The 17,921-nt window shown below is 39.4% G+C and overlaps 1 protein-coding gene across 4 annotated transcripts in view; it reads left to right on the top strand.

The window, feature by feature from the left end:
• Positions 1-17,921, top strand: part of NTRK3 (neurotrophic receptor tyrosine kinase 3) — a 1,046,838-nt gene that overhangs the window by 886,308 nt on the left and 142,609 nt on the right. For all 4 annotated transcript variants that reach the window (XM_077263445.1, XM_077263443.1, XM_077263444.1 and 1 more), the window contains exon 15: positions 10,478-10,650. In XM_077263445.1, coding sequence (XP_077119560.1) covers positions 10,478-10,650 — 173 coding nt within the window. The remainder of the gene's footprint in view (positions 1-10,477; positions 10,651-17,921) is intronic.

The raw sequence follows: 17,921 nt of genomic DNA, 5'->3' as shown, positions 1-17,921 counted from the left end.
CAAAAGTAAAAAAACATATAAATAATAACCATTACAATACATTTAGGTATCTAAAATCGTTCAAATGCTCAATGCAATAGTTTGCTCCTCCAGGAACATGGAAATGATATAGCAGTACCTACTGTGGCATTAAAATTAATTAATGGGTGCACCAGGCAGGACCTGCTGATTCATCGTAGTTCTCTACTTAAGGTCCACGTACACATTATCTGAAAATAGTCAATCATCTATGGTATAAACAGATAACAGAGTTCATCAGCTGTTATTAGATTTTTTGGGCAGATGATTCAGCCAATGCTAATTATAGGACAAAAATATCCAACATGTCCATTGTCTTGAAAGATTGCGAACATTCTTTTGTTGTACATCGATTGACCGGCCGATGATCATTCATTGTGGCCCGAAAGTGACCATTTCGCTAGATTTTTATCTAATGTGTAGTAGACTAAAATACACAGATAACTGAACATAATCAATTTTTCTTTTAAGTCAGGATTGCAGAATAGAACCACATTTCTTTCAGTACCGTGTCCCAGCTTAAGTGCAAGTACCTTTCTTAGCTTTTGTGATACTGCAAGATGTGTTTATCATCTTATAGACCTTATTCCAGATCTATAATTGGACAATTTTAAGGATTATGTGAGGCAAGAATAAGCTTGGTGTTTGGATGGGCAACAATAAAGATCACTTCTGCTTGAAGAAGTTTCAGCGTCCATTTCACTAAATAAAGATATGCCTCAGTAGTTTTGCAATGTTGGTTTTCTATTCCAACTATTGAAACATAAGCTAAAGGAAAGGCAGTAAGATATTAAGGTTTAAATCTTTAATAATAGCTATGTAGGAAAGCCCTCCTTTATATAGTGTCGGACACTAAAAAACGGTTTTCCTTAAAAGTATCACAAAGAAATCATTGCTCTAGGGAATGTAAAATGTGGTCAGTGCTTGCACAAAAAATGTATTATGTCTAAAACAAATTTACATATTTGGGCATACTATAGCTGATGCAACCATGCAACGCTGGCATGACAGGAGAGTGGGGTAAACTGTGAGTTACCAAGGGCCCCTATTCCCGGCAGGGCACTCAGTTTTTAAAAGCCATAAACTGCATTGGTAATGCCAGCCCTACATTATTATTGTAGTTTCCGATGTTAGAAGTGTAGAAGGATCTTTGTTGATATCAGGGGTGGACACAGGCAGGGCTCCTGTACAAGAACATAAATTTGAACCTTTCCAGTCCAATAGCTCACTACAATGTACAATTCTACTTATTTTAAAGCTGAAGTGGGCCCTTGTACTAATTGGGCTCCTGTGTGGCTGCACAGGCTGCACTAATAGTATGTCTGTCCCTGTGTTACATAATGGACATGTATCCAAAGGTCTAACACACTACTGGAGCATGGATGAACGGAAGAGGAGAGAGCCTGGTTTGATCTTTACACTATTGGCTCCCTTCATCAAGATGAAGTAAATAAATAGATATGAGGCGAAGCCTCAGCCAGCTCACCGATTCGCTTCACAGGTGCACGGAACCCGTCCTGACCCAACGTGTCTTCAATCCAATATGTGAAAAAAGTTAGTAGTTCCAGCTCCTTTTAAAATTTCCAATTCTTTATTTTTCCATAAAAAATGCAAGCTGTGAAAAAGATCATATTAGATCGAAACGCGTTGCTTGTTTTTCTGTATCCACTGTAACTACATCCACTTTGCACAAGGACTTTGCATTTTTAATGGAAAAATAAAGAATTGGAAATTTTAAAAGGAGCTGGAACTACTAACTTTTTTCCCTTCATCAAGACTGGTAATGTTCACACCGGTCTTAATAAGGGGGCTTGATGGAGTCAGATGCTCCATATTCATGAAGAGGTGTACGCCTCTTCATGAATCTGTAGTATCTGAAAAGTGTCATGCACCACACAATAAATCTCTCTCCAGTTAGGTACTGGAGTAATATTTCAGGTGATATAGAGTGCCACAGCCCATCATGAAATTAGACGAGCTGTAGCATTCCACCCTCACCATGCTCCATACCCAATCCATCTTCATCCATTGCAAAATGTAGGTGTAAGGTTGCGCCTAAAGTTTGTGACTTTCTAAAACATTTATGCCAGTCAAACTTTTCTATTTATTTGTCAATGGATCTTCATGATTGTATGAGGGCTTGCTTTGTTTGTTTTTTTTTTTTGCTTGGTGAGCTTTTATTTATGTTTTAGGAAACATACAATGTTTTTGACCAAAAAAGCCACCTTTTGGTTTACCATACTGGTTAATTATTTTTTTATTTTTATCGTTTAGACATGCATGGCATTAGCCTTGAATGAAGTGAGTTTAGCTCTTAAGCCTGATCCGTGTACTTTCATTCAATGTAGCATGTACTTGTACGCCCTGCATCAGAAAAGGATTAAAAATAGGATGAAGCATGATCCTAGCATGTTGAACCCTACTTTTTTTATACAAAACACAGGATTTATCCTATTCTTTAGCAGGACATAAACAGAAGACTATCAAAAAAATACCCCTGCGTTATCTGCTATTTATGAGGAGTTTCAGAAGCTGTCAAATCAAAAGATGTGTCCGTGATCAAACAAACGTCTTTACATATCAGGAAAAAACATCAGAAATGTCTCACATAAATAAACTAGGAATAAAGGTCAAGCTGTTCAATCAGTACATTCATTACGTTAAATTAATGTAACGCTATTAATGGGGATTTCGTAAAACCAAATTTATATCTTGGGTTCACATGACGTTCACAGAGCTTATTGAAACCAGTTATATTTAGCAACACTAACAATCACAGGAGCCCATATACAGTAAAAAGATATAAAAGGGGGAAAAAAGCTGTGATAAAAAAATACAATGCATAAATAAAATGCACATTCTAAATGTGTAATAATAGTAACTTCACAAAAAATAGATAATAGAAATGTAAACCGTGAAAGAAGCTTGTACAAAGATAGACATAGACTTTCTATATTCTGGTATAGACGCATACACAATTGGCCCAGTACTCCATGTGAAAGCCATGAACAGTCTTGAGGGGCATAACTGTGCTCTGATCATGTCCCATCTCTCGTGTGCGATCCTCACGGCAGTGCTCTAGCCTTTGCTATGGGACCACATGAAACCTAGTATTTGCAGTTTGAGCCTGATTGACGCCAGAAAACTGATGTTCTGAAGTTATTATTCATAGCAGGGAATCTTTAGATTAACAATGCTGACTGATGTTTCCATCCCTCGGATGCTCATCTCTGTCTAATCACTATCACACCAGCTCCTCTGTGTAATAAGAACCGTCTTTATTTTGCATTTCACGGCCGTTGCCCTGCTAGATGTGTATGGCATGCTGCTGTCATTAGGGCTCCCAGTTCCATACAATGATTAATAATTAAAAGGAACTGCTTGCCAGTCAGCTTTCTTACTTACAGCACAAAAAGTTATTGATCTTTTGTTTATTAAATTACAAGCTTCACAGAGATCCCATATTGGAAATGACACATCAAGAGATTCTAAACAATAGCAAAAATGAACCTTGCAATTACCCGCGGCTTTCTTGTCATTCTGCTTCCTGTTACATGGTAAACTAAATACTTCTCAATTATGGATTGTATTATGCCTTGGTTTTTTTCATATTTCTATTTAAGATTTTGAACTGCAATCAGCAAGTCCCATTAAACTGTACTATATTCACATGCGTAATCCTCAATCTTTGAGATAATGCTGATTCTCAAAAATAGTACATAAGACAAGACACAAAGTGTTGTCAAATCAAGGCTACTAGTACTGTGGAACTATGGAATACACACTGTGGGGTCAGCACCCGGGATAAGTAAGAGAGTTGGTACCCTAGCCTGTTCCCTCTCAACATGGTGACCAGTTCTAGAAATAATAAAATGTTAAAATATTAGGGTGTAATTTAAAAAATGAAGGGTAGGTACATTTTTGGGTAGGCCTTCTTTACTATTGGTCAAATAGAGCAGTTGCTGTGACAAATCCATCCCATGATGGACACCATCAGTTTCCTAAGGAACCAAATGACATAGTGGAGTCTAGCTGTTAGACTCACCTGTTGAGATGGATTAATAAAGTTGCAGGTTCAGGTGGGCACATGGACCTAAGGTGTTGGTGCACATGGCTGGAGGGGACTTGGAGGAATGATTTCTGGAACCATACCTGTAGGGCAGACAAAGAGGGAAATGTCTGGGGCAGCACACAGAGGAAAGCAGAGGAACCACAGGTGAATTTTCAAGGATGACTTCACTGTATGATTAGAGTCCAACAACAGTTTATTAGATCACTACAAACGATGAGTTAATCTAGGAGATTGCTTTGCAGAGGGTTAACCAGCAAGATTGAGGGTATGCAGAACAGAGGCTTTGCATGATGAGTAGACAATATGGAAAAATGGTTGAACACTCCAAACAACAAACAAACTTTAGAGTTTCAATACCATGACACAAATGTGCCTTCACCAGGGCCTTATAAAGCCTTGGGAGATGATGACAGCAAGGCACTCCAGGCCACCTGCAAAAGCCAATCTGGAGAATAGCAAATTGAAGTGACCAATGCAAAAATGTCCATAGCCAGTCCCAGCCTGGCCAAGGTGTCTATCATTTAGACAGGAAAAATATTGTAGCATGTACCAATATAATTCCCAAAAATACTATTTCATCTGCAAACGAACCTCCTAATGAGAATGAAATGTAGATGTGTTCAAAGCCTAAGGTGAAAAGTATAGATTTATTTCAAGGAATTGTTCTGCTGAAACTGGAATTATATAGTATATGCATAAATCTGTATGTTGAAATATATATTTTTTTAGCTTCCACAATACACTGCGGTGCAGACTTCTTTTTATCCCTAATGCAGAATGATGGCTGAACTCTTAAAAAAGGTGACTGCAGGTGGATATTCACAAGAGCATAAAGAGCCTTCTTGGTCTACATAGTCACAAATGATCCATTGAAGAACTCAATAATGAAGTGGGAACTGTATTGGGAAAGTCTGGTTGCTTTCATTAAGTCTTGCAAACACTACATTAAGGATTTGTATTAATAACAAAAAATACTTCATACAGTATATGCGTTTAATACAGTATATGACCTCAAAATTGTCCTCATTGTCATAGTGAGAAATGAAGGCGATCACATTCTTTATTGTGCTATGCACAGCTCACTAAACAGACAATGAGTGGAAATAAATGAATTTTCGCTGTGACCGCTACAATTTACACTTTTATCTCACATATGATTTAATAGCATCTTTAACCAGTGAAAGGACTGCTTACCCTGTTGCAAAGAATAGACTCCAAAGCCCTGAAGCAATAAGTTTGTAAAGAAATCAACTCCCTTTATGTAGTCTTGACAGATTTAAAGCTAGGATTAAAAATGTACTTTCACAGATCATGATCCAAATCAGCATAAAACTACACGAAAATATGATACTTAGTGAAGTGTGGGTTTCTGGCATATCATAGACTTTTATGGAAATAAAAAGCAATTCCAAGAAGAATACAAACTGCCAAATAAGACTCAGGGAGTCGATGGGTTTTAAGATTATGAATACAATAAATCTGGATCATACTCTTCTGAGAATCGTTTTTTCCAAGCTAGGACGGAGCTTATTCCAGGGATGTTTTACATTCTATGATAGTGCGGGTCTGATTCTCATCCATCATAAAAACAAATCATAATGTCTTAATTACAAAAAAGAAGAATTTTGCCATCTTAAAACCACTATAAAGAGAAAGAATGCTGAGAGAAAATCTGTATACAAACCAATATGTCTTACCTAATTACACCTGTGTGACTAATCTGAAAGTTGTATATCATCCATCAGCTACTAAGCACAGCAGGAAAATAGAGCGGAATATCAAAAATGAATTACTGCGTCTTATGTATATATTCATTGTTCCCTAAATGCTGTATTTACACAGAAAACAAACTGTTAGCATTGTACAATTAAGATTATTTTCAAAGTGATGTTACATACAGACCCCAGAAACATTATTATTAATAATCTATGCTAATCCAAATGTACATTTAAAGGGAACCTGACTGCTGATTCATCGTCCGACTCACAGGCAGCATGAATCAGAGGCTAATGAAGTATTTAGAGACCCAAGTAGTGTGAAGGGAACTTAATTATTTCAGCTTTTTCTATTTCAGCATCCTATTAAAGATCACTGAACTAACAGATATCCATTATATGTGATACTATCTAGAATTAAAACATAACTTTTATTATTCCACAAAAAGGATATCTATAAAAGCTATTATGCCACTAGAAGGGTGCACCTTCGTGAATTAGAAATCCATGTACCCAACACAATATACAGTATGTACTGTATTCATGAGTTTTTCTATGAAGCTAATCACATGTGTAGCTAGGCTTATCTACTAAGATTTTTCCTGCCTAGGCACACTAGGTAATAAGCTGATGTAACACCTGTATACCAGAGTTATAAAATGTAACATTATGCTCTATGTTATGACTTGTTATATAATATGGCAACATGGTGGCTCAATGGTTAGCACTGTTGCTTTGCAGCGCTGGGGTCCTGGGTTCAAGGACAACATCTGCAAGGAGTTTGTATGTTCTCCCTGTGTTTGTGTGGGTTTCTTCCAGGTTCTCCAGTTTCCTCCCACACTCCAAAGACATACTGATAGGGAATATAAATTTTGAGCCCCAATGAGGACAGTGAAGAAATGGTCTGTAAACAAAACATAGTAAAATATTACATATTTACATTGAGGTACATTTACTATTACCGCTGCACCAAAATTCTGTTGTTTATTGTGCCAAAATTCTGCCAAAATTATTTTCAACCATCTATTAGTAATTTGTGATAAAGAAAACAAGTTGTCAGAAACAAGTGGAAGCACTTGTTAGATCTATTGTGCGTTATAAATGTGCCAAATCTATCAAACATGGTGCATTATTGTGAAAGATTGGGTGCATCTCCTGACTGTCCCCTTTATGGTGCGTGTCCAAGGTCTGTAATCACGGCGCTTTGGACGGAGCAGAAAACCCGCTCCGCCCAAATCGCCTCCCCCTTCTGTATGCACGGTGATTCCGGATGTGTTCATTGTACACATCCGTAATCATCGCACCCCACACATAGGGCCCTGTGATTTACCTTGCGGCAACGGAGCGTCACAGCAAGGTAAACAGACATGCTGCATTATAAAAAGACGTGACGCTTGTCCGGAAACACAGGGTCGCCAGATGCGTGTTCACACGCATAGTGGAGACGGGATTTCATAAAATCCCCTCCACTATGCTGTAACATCTGGATGCTGCAGGTTGAACGCTGCAGCTGTACGCAGTGTTCAATCCGCAGCTAATCCAGATGTAACCCTGAGCGTGAACACATACCCTTATGCTGTAAAAATGTTAGACAGCAATAGTAAATAAAAATCAAGACGATGTCCCCACTTACAGGGAAAGAATATCCAATGCATTATTCAATAGCCATCCACTTGCAAATAAAGTCCATGAGTAACCATTTTTCATCAGGATACAATTCAGGTGTCATCACAAAATTACCTTATGCACATAAAGAACCAATGGTATCTTCTGAACTGTTCAAATAATAAAACAAGATGACAAATGGAAATGGCATAATAGGCAAAAAAGGGATTCCCCCAGGGGTACACACAATAATTATATGAACAAGTCTACCAAAGGATTGATAGTCTCATCAAAGTAAATATAGCAAGATCAGAGAAGACCTGAAATAATAATATAAATCTGCCACAATAATTTTTTTCACATTTATTTTCTAATTGTTTTAGGCCTAAAAATACTGTACTGATGTTAGTTTATAATTAAACTAGAGAAGCAGTTTGGTTTTTGGTATTTTTCAGCTTCTTTTCAGTTTTATCAAAAGATACCAGGCTGAACATATGGTGCTTTACCGCTATTTTTCTTTATATACCTCTATATAAAACTGGAAAATCCATTTAGAAAATAACATTGCCTCTACAAATTCCATTAACGATTATATATTGTGATGAGCGCAAGTGCTCGTTACTCGAGTTTGCCTAGGGTGCTCGGAGATGCACCGAATATCACAGATGCTCCAGTGACATGTTCGAGTCTCTGCGGCTACATGTTTCATGACTGTTAGACAGTCACAAGACGTGCAGGGATTGCTTGACAAACTCGTGCAATCCCGCATGTTTCTGGCTGTCTAACAGCCTCAAAACCTGTGGCTGCGCTGACTCGAACATGTCACTCAAACACCCGTGATACTTGGTGCATACCTGAGCACCATAGGCAAACTCGAGTAATGAGCATCGGCAATCCTCACTAATTATTTCCTAATACAAGGAAAGAAATGCCATAAAGAGTGTTTGATATGCTTGGTAGTTTTCACATACAGTATATTTAACCCCTTCATGACCTTGGGATTTTTCGTTTTTCCATGTTCGTTTTTCACTCCCCTCCTTCCCAGAGCCATAACTTTTTTATTTTTCTGTCAATTTGGCCATCTGAGGGCTTATTTTTTGCGGGATGAGTTGTACTTTTGAATGACATCATTGGTTTTAGCATGTCGTGTACTAGTAAACGGGAAAAAAATTCCAAGTGCAGTGAAATTGCAAAAACAGTGCAGTCCCACACTTGTTTTTTGTTTGCTTTTTTGCTAGGTTCACTAAATGCTAAAACTGACCTGCTATTATGATTCTCCAGGTCATTACGAGTTCATGGACACCTAACATGAGCAGGTTATTTTTTACCTAAGTGGTGAAAAAAATTTCAAACTTTGCTAAAAAAAAAAAAAAATGTGCCATTTTCCGATACTCGTAGTGTCTCAATTTTTCATGATCTGGGGTCGATTGAGGGCTTATTTTTTGCGTGCCAAGCTGGCATTTTTAATGATAGCATTTTGGTGCAGATACGTTCTTTTGATCGCCCGTTATTGCATTTTAATGCAATGTTGCGGTGACCAAAAAAACGTAATTCGGGCGTTTCGAATTTTTTTCTCGCTATGCTGTTTAGCGATCAGGTTAATGCTTTTTTTTATTGATAGATCGGGCGATTCTGAATGCGGTGATACCAAATATGTGTAGGTTTGATTTTTTATTATTGATTTATTTTGATTGGGGCGAAAGGGGGGTGATTTAAACTTTTATATTTTTTTTATTTTTTTCACATTTTTTTAACTTTTTTTTACTTTTGCCATGCTTCAATAGCCTCCATGGGAGGCTAGAAGCAGGCACAGCATGATCGCCTCTGCTACATAGCAGCGATCTGCTGTTCGCTGCTATGCAGCAGAAAATCAGGTGTGCTGTGAGCGCCGACCACAGGGTGGCGCTCACAGCTGCCGGGGATCTGTAATCATAGAGGTCTCAAGGACCTCTATGGTTACAATACTGAAGCATTGCCGACCTCCGATCATGTGACGGGGGTCGGCGATGCCGTCATTTCCGGCCGCCCGGCCGGATGCAGTAGTTAAATGCCGCTGTCTGCGTATGACAAGCACATTTAACTAGTTAGTAGGCACGGGCAGATAGCGATTCAAAACAGCTGACATGTCCCGGCTTTGATGCAGGCTCACCGCCGGAGCCCGCATCAAAGAGGGGCTTCTGACCTCGAACGTACTATCCCGTCCGAGGTCAGAAAGGGGTTAACAATGTGACCTTGGAATTTATAGTCCATTGTAATTAGCTGATAACCATTGCATTCTCAGAAGGGTTTGTCCAAATTTGATCACTCTTTGAAAGCATACTTAAAGAAAAGGATCCTCCATCGATGGACAACGGAAACGCATAGGTTGCTCAGGTGTCTCATATGGAGTCGAAGTTTTCGCTATTCAGTGTCCTAATCTATTCCTAATAAATGTGAAGTTTTACATTTACTCACATGTTCATCACTAGAGGATTATTGTCTTCAAGTATGCTCCCCTGCAGCCAAGGCTTAGGCTGCTCTGCGCGATGACTCTCTGCCATGGAAAACAGATGCATCGGTTTCTGGTTAGCTGCCTCTTCTTCCCCATACTTCTGCATTTAACTCCTTTAGAGGAAACCAATCAGCATATATTAGTGGTATGGCTGTATAAGTGCTTGTCCCACAGCAACCATTTTCTGCAGAGATCTGATGTTCCACTCAAAAACTCTTAACTTGAAGCCATCTTGAGGAATTTATCTCCTCATGTGTCATACATTATTTACTTGTAGCATTTTGTAACTTGTCAAGTGCAGAGATATTTCATGATGCAGAAAACTGTAACTTGGACAACCTCTTTAAGTGTTAAGATTCTGCATCTTGATATTCTGTGATGTACATTTCTCATAACGTTCAGCTTAAAAATGCTACATCTGTAAACCATTCAGATAATAATATAGGATGAAGATCTTGAGCTCAACAGATTTCCAAAAGTAACTCTTAATTTAGGTAATTAATATGGGTCATCAATGTACAAAGTTGAAATTCATAACAATTAATGGACTTTTGTCTTTCATCTATGTATTTATAGGCTTTGAAAGACCCTACATTGGCAGCACGTAAAGACTTCCAAAGAGAAGCAGAACTCCTTACCAACCTACAGCATGACCATATTGTGAAGTTTTATGGTGTGTGTGGTGATGGCGATCCACTTATCATGGTGTTTGAATATATGAAACATGGAGATCTAAACAAGTTCTTAAGGTAAGTACTTTTAGGATGTGGAATAGAGAATACAATCAAACACAAATTTACATGGTTGTGTGCGAGATCTGAAGAACAAATTTGTTACGTCAAAGTCATTAAATAGTCTCTAAGTGTTAGGTTTTGAAGGATTTAAATTAAAGTCTAAAATATTGAAAAATGTTATAAAAATAGAAGATAAATATTTCCCATGTAGTTCATGGCAAGAACGAACTGCAGAGCAGCATACATTATCTGATGAACCATTGCCCGAACGCTCATTCATGATAATTTCTCAGTGTAAACAGGCTGCTGATCACTCGAAGAAAGAGCAAAACCTTCATTCATTGGGTGAAATGATCTCTCGTGTAAACAGGGCTTGTGCTGCCAAGAAGATTGGCAATGAATGATCTATTGTAGATCTATTACTGATTGTTCAGGGGGCATTATTTCCTGTGGTCTGCCTTGGTACACAGGTTTTTAAATGCATAAAATAAAAATGTTGTATAAATATATATTAATTTAGTGCCGCCAGTTGCTTCATCTAAACAGACCTCTAGAAAAATATATATTTTTTATAATAACATATTATTTGCAAATTATTTTAAATACCCTATAACTATTTACTTAGTTTAAGTTCTACATAAAAAAGCATTTATACGTCATAAGTAATCTTTCAGTAGTGAAGTTTCTTCTGAGACATATTGGAATAATGAAGATCCTGAATTTGTAACAAATTTAGTATCAAAGACAATTGTTTATAACTTTATGCTGGCTGATGGAACTACCAAGACTCTAGCCAGTCATACACGTAGACTTCATTTTTCAGAAAAAAAAATGATCATGGTAGATAATGAATGTTTGAGACTATCATTTCTTACAAAAGGAAGTAATATAGTATTATTCTTATATTACACTTAGCATGCACACCATTCTCCATATTTTACAATGTATTTACTCAGTTTTTGCATCATAGGAAAATTGATGATTGCTGGCTGCTATTTTTAGGCTGGGGAGGGCAAATGTCCATGGCCTCTTACCAGCCTAAAGGATACCAGCCCCCCAGCTGTCTGCTTTAGCTTGGTGGGTTGTCAAAAATGGGGGGTCTCCACGCAGTTTCTTTTAATGATTTATTTAAATAATTTAAAAAATCAGAGTGGGGACCTCTCTATTATTTATAACCAGCCTAGTTAGAGCTGAAAGCTGAGGGTTGCAGCCCTCAGCTGTGAGTTTTGCCTGGCTGGTTTTCAAAAACACAGAGGAACCTACGCCAGGTTTTTTTTTTATTATTTATTTAGAGCACAGATATCAGCAGATCATAAGCGGTGTTTGCCGCGTTGTCATGCACTTGATAGTGTGAGAAACACCCAGTGTTCGAGGTGCGGCGCCTGAACAGTAACATTGACTTCTTGGTGAAGTCTATGTTCGGTGTCCATGCCTGATAAGTAGCTGTTCGATATGGACGCCGAATATTGCTCTTTGGGTTTTAATTTAATTTTACAGTAAGCCTGATTTATAGATCAAAAAAGAAAAAAAAAGGTGTTTTCAGGACAACCCCCCTGCAATAAATATTAATTGTTGAGTAAAAATTGTTTTTATGCACTATGCTACAGATTTCTCTATAATAAAATGACACAATTGTTATAATAATAATGTTAATTTATGACATTCTCTTCATGATTGCATTCACCGAGCAAAACAGCACTGAACAGATAATTAATAGGGCTTGAGCAAGCTCGCTATAATGGTATTCTCCTATTACATAGAAATCATGTTTTTAAACTTGCTATGGAGTGGTACTTACCTCTTCAAATAATTACGAGTGTTCCGTGCTGGTATTTAGTAAATTGGACGCTTGATATTTTAGTTGTTTTGAATGATAAGCACTTACATAATTATACAAGGAGCTGTAACATTACTGCATTGCTATGGGGTGTGCACATTATTTGTAAATACATTTCTATTTAATGAAAACAATAATAATAAAAAAATATATATAGCCCCTACTATATTTAAGACAGCAATTAAACCCTTGCTTTATTCAGCATATTCACAGTAATAGCAAAACTAAAGGTGTTTTACAAGAAAAATAGCTGCCAATATTGTAAAATATTTCAAGCAATAATACTTACCTATACTCTCCCCAATGGAGAGCACGTTTTTTGTGCTTTTTTGATGCATTTTTATGCATTTTTTTCTCAGTCAATTGAATAGGTGAAAACAGCTCCAAAAATGTAAAGAACTGACAAGATAAAAATTTGAAACTGCTTTAAATTTTGAAGGAAAACAAAGCATCATGTGCATAAAATTTCAGAAATCTCTTTCGCTTTGCTAGGATAGTAAAATGCATCATTTTTCACTGCAAAAACATTCAGGGAACATATGAAAAATATGTTGTGTATTCATACCCTTAGTCAACAGTTGCTGTCATAGCTGTAAGGCTGCGTGTCCACGTTCAGGACGGCCGGCAGTATCGCTGGAGCGGCGAAGCCGCTCGGCGCTAAGCCCCGCCCCCTTCTGGGACGCGATGATGCCGGATGTGTTAACTGTACACATCCGGGATCATCACCCCCCTCCCATAGGGCCCTGTGTTATGCCTTGCGGGGACGCTGCCTCCCCGCAAGGTGTACGGACATGCTGCGATCTGAAAAGACGTGCAGCATGTCCGGAGTCGCAGGCCCGCCGCGTGCGGGTTTCCACGCATAGTGGACACAGGATTTCCAAAAATCCCCTCCACTATGCTGGAACATTTGGACGCTGCGTGTTTGACGCTGCAGCTCTGCGCAGCGTCAAACAAGCAGCGTTTACTGACAGTGGACACACACCCTTAGGGTAACGTGTCCACGTTCAGGATTGCTTCAGGATTTGGTCAGGATTTTATGCAGGTAAAATCCTGACCAAATCTGCACCTGAGGTCACTGGCAGGTCACCTGCGTTGTCCATGAGTTTTTTCTGCAATGTAAGAACATGCTGCGTTCTTAAAAGACGCGCCGCATGTGAGTTTTCTCGGGTGTGCCGCATGCGTCTTTTACTGCATAGTGGAGACAGGATTTCATGAAATCCCCTCCACTATGCTGTAACATCTGGACGCATGCATGCTGCTCAACGCTGTGTCAAAAGCTCCGCGTTTCCTGAACGTCTCAAAGCAAAAGGTGGCTACTTTAAAGAACCTAGAATGTAAGACATAATTTCAGTTGTTTCACACTTTTTTGTTAAGTATATAATTCCACATGTGTTAATTCATAGTTTTGATGCCTTCAGTGTAAATGTGCAATATTCATAGTCATTAAAATACAGAAAAATCTTTAAATGAGAAGGTGTGTCCAAACTTTTGGTCTGTACTGTACATCTGTTTGTATAACATAAACAATGGAGAGTGTAAAGTTTTGGCTGAATGTCCAATTTATGAAGTGACGATGGAGGAGACAAGCTCAATATCCTGTGAAGCACCTGAAGGGTTAATAAACTTCTTGAATGTGGTTTTGAGCATCTTGAGGGGTGCAGTTTTTAGAATAGTGTTAATTTGGGGTATTTTCTGTCATACAGACCCCTCAAAGTCACTTCAAATGTGAGGTGGTCCCTAAAATAATAATTTTGTAAACTTTGTTAGAATAATGAGAAATCGCTGGTCAACTTTTAACCCTTATAACTTCCTAACAAAACAATATTTTTCAAAAATTGTGAAATTTTCCAAATTTTCATTAAATTTCCTTTTTTTTCACAATTAAATGGAAGTCATATAGAAGAAATTTTACTAGAATCATGAAATACAATATGTCATGAAAAAAAACTATCTCAGAATCAGTGGGATCCGTTGATGCGTTACAACCTCATAAAGTGACAGTGGCCAGAATTGTAAAATTTGGCTAGGTCATTAAGGTCAAAATTGGCTTGGTCATAAAGGGTTAAACATCTTATTGCTGTATAAGACAGCATTCATGAATTATTGTTTTTTGGAGCTATGCTTCTCACCTTTACCTTCATTGGATATTTTTTTCACTTTGCATCGTTGTATCCCAATATACACTGCTCAAAAAAATAAATGGAATACTTAAACAACAGAATCAAACTCCAAGTAAATCAAACTTCTGTGAAATCACACTGTCCATTTAGGAAGCAACACTGTTTGACAATCAATTTCACATGCTTTTGTGAAAATGGAATAGAAAACAGATGAAAATTATTGCCATTTATCAAGACACACTCAACAAAGGAGTCGTTCTGCAGGTGGGGACCACAGACCACTTCTCAGTACCAATGCTTTCTGGCTGATGTTTTGCTCACTTTTGAATGTTTGTTGTGCTTTCACACTTGTGGTAGCATGAGACGGACTCTACAACCCACACAAGTGGCTCAGATAGTGCAGCTCATTCAGGTTGGCACATCAATGCGAGCTGTGGCAAAAAGGTTTGCTGTGTCTGTCAGCGTAGAGTCCAGAGGCTGGAGGCGCTACCAAGAGACAGGCCAGTACAACAGGAGACATGGAGGGGGCCATGGGAGGGTAACAACCCAGCAGCAGGACCGCTATCTCCGCCTTTGTGCAAGGAGGAACAGGAGGAGCACTGTCAGAGCCCTGCAAAATGACCTCAAGCAGGCCACAAATGTGCATATGTCTGCACAAATGGTTAGAAACTGACTCCATGTGGATGGCCTGAGGGCCCAACATCCACAGATCGGGGTTGTGCTTACAGCCCAACACTGTGCAGGATGCTTGGCATTTGCAACAGAACACCAGGATTGGCAAATTTGCCACTGGCACCCTGTGCTCTTCACAGATGAAAGCAGGTTCACACTGAGCATATGTGACAGAATCTGGAGACGCCATGGAGAGTGATCTGCTGCCTGCAACATCCTTCAGCATGACCGGTTTTGCAGTGGGTCAGTAATGGTGTGGGGTAGCATTTCTTTGGAGGGCCACACAGCCCTCCATGTGCTCACCAGGGATAGCCTGACTGACATTAGGTACAAAGATGAGATTCTCAGACCCCTTGTGAGACCATATGCTGGTGCAGTTGGCCCTGGGTTCCTCGTAATGCAGGACAATGCCAGACCTCATGTGGCTGAAGTGTGTCAGCAGTTCCTGCAAGATGAAGGCATTGAAGCTATGGACTGGCCTGCCCGTTCCCCAGGCTTGAATCCGATTGAGCACATCTAGGACATCATGTCTCGCTTCATCCACCAATGTCATGTTGCAACACAGACTGTCCAGGAGTTGGCGGATGCTTTATTGCAGGTCTGGGAGGAGATCCCTCAGGAGACCATCCGCTGCCTCATCAGGAGTATGCCCAGGCATTGTACAGTAGGGAGGTCATACAGGCATGTGGATGCCACACATAATACTGAGCATCTTTTCCTTGTCATGAGGCATTTCCACTGAAGTTGGATCAGGCTGTAATTTGATTTTCCACTTCGATTTTGAGTATCATTCCAAATCCAGACCTCCATGGGATATTCATTTTGATTTACATTGATAATTGTTATGTTTTATTGTTTTCGAACACATTCCACTATGCAATGAATAAAAATTTGCATCTGGAATATTTCATTCAGAGAAATCTAGGATGTGGTATTTTAGTGTTCCCTTTATTTTTTGAGCAGTGTATTTAGGGAGAGATTCTATGCATAGGATGTATTTACTTATGTTTGCTGGATAGTTTGTCCCTGTGTCTCTCACACTAGAGGCATCCATTTTTATCAATTTTTTTATGTAAATTTTTTTGTTTACAAATAAAAGATTATATTTATGTATTTGTTCTCATTTGTCACCGTGTTCCTTTAGCCCCTTAGGGGAGGAATTTTATTAGGTAACACGTTTGCATTTACATATAGCGTTGTGGTGCTCTATTCGATAAGGACTATTTACCTATTGATGTAATACAACTTTGAGGCGTGCCAGTTTCTCTCAGCTTATTTATGGAGATGGGGCATGATGGGGGCACGAACAAGGGTGTGACACCATAGCTGGTGTAATTCATGACAAGCTGATGCATTTCAGATACCAGAAGTCTTAAGGTACCTTCACACTAAACGACTTTGCAACGAGAATGACAACGATCCGTGACGTTGCAGCGTCCTGGATAGCGATCTCGTTGTGTTTGACATGCAGCAGCGATCAGGATCCCGCTGTGATATCGCTGGTCGTTGCTGAAAGTCCAGAACTTTATTTGGTCGTCAGATCGGCGTGTATCGTCGTGTTTGACAGCAAAAGCAACGATGCCAGCGATGTTTTACAATGGTAACCAGAGTAAATATCGGGTTACTAAGCGCATGGCCGCGCTTAGTAACCCAATATTTACCCTGGTTACCATTGTAAAAGTAAAAAAAAAACCACTACATACTCACCCTCTGATGTCTGTCTTGTCCCCCGGCGTCCGCGCTGCTGCTCAGAGCTTCCTGCACTGAATGTGTCAGTGCCGGCCGTAAAGCAAAGCACAGCGGTGACGTCACCGCTGTGCTTAGGGCCGGCGCTTACACAGTGCAGGGAAGCTGAAGGCGAGGGACACGACAGACACGGCAATGTAAGTATGTAGTGTTTGTTTTTTTTTTACATTTACACTGGTAACCAGGGTAAACATCGGGTTACTAAGCGCGGCCCTGCGCTTAGTAACCCGATGTTTACCCTGGTTACCCGGGGACTTCGGCATCGTTGGTCGCTGGAGAGCTGTCTGTGTGACAGCTCTCCAGCGACCACACAGCGACGCTGCAGCGATCGGCATCGTTGTCGATATCACTGCAGCGTCGCTTAATGTGATAGTACCTTCACTACAGTCCATGACTGGAGTCACATTTGTGGTGCAGCGCATGGAGGTGCACACCTCTCAGATCCTCAAGAGTCATGAAGAGACATGCTCCTTTTCATGAATCTGGAGCGACTGACTCCAGCCCTCTTACCAAGACCAGGGTGAACAACTTATTTATATCTTTGGAGATATTTTTTTTTTGTTCATTGCTATTCAGAATTTCTTTTTTAACAATTTTGCTGCTGCAGAGAGATTGTAATCTACCTCCGTGTTTTTACAAAAACATTATAAAACAATCAGTTATCATGCTCCTCACAGCTCTCTCTACTCTTTCCCGACCTTCTCTCAGTGTTAAAGATAGCAGCAGGGAGGTGGATGGGATTATGCAAGGATTTCCACAGCATGGAGAGGGAAGGATGTTAGGGAAACCATAAAAAACAGGGCCCAAATATATGGAGGCAAGCACATGAACAGCCTGGGTACACGCAGACCTTACAGCCAGCCTATATTACTGGGAGAGACTTCTGCAAAAAAATCTAAATCCTGGATTAA

This window comes from Ranitomeya variabilis, chromosome 5, assembly GCF_051348905.1.
Source record: "Ranitomeya variabilis isolate aRanVar5 chromosome 5, aRanVar5.hap1, whole genome shotgun sequence".
Taxonomy (NCBI): domain Eukaryota; kingdom Metazoa; phylum Chordata; class Amphibia; order Anura; family Dendrobatidae; genus Ranitomeya; species Ranitomeya variabilis.
Note: the sequence above shows the minus strand (reverse complement) of the source record. Positions and strands in the feature narration are given on the sequence as shown.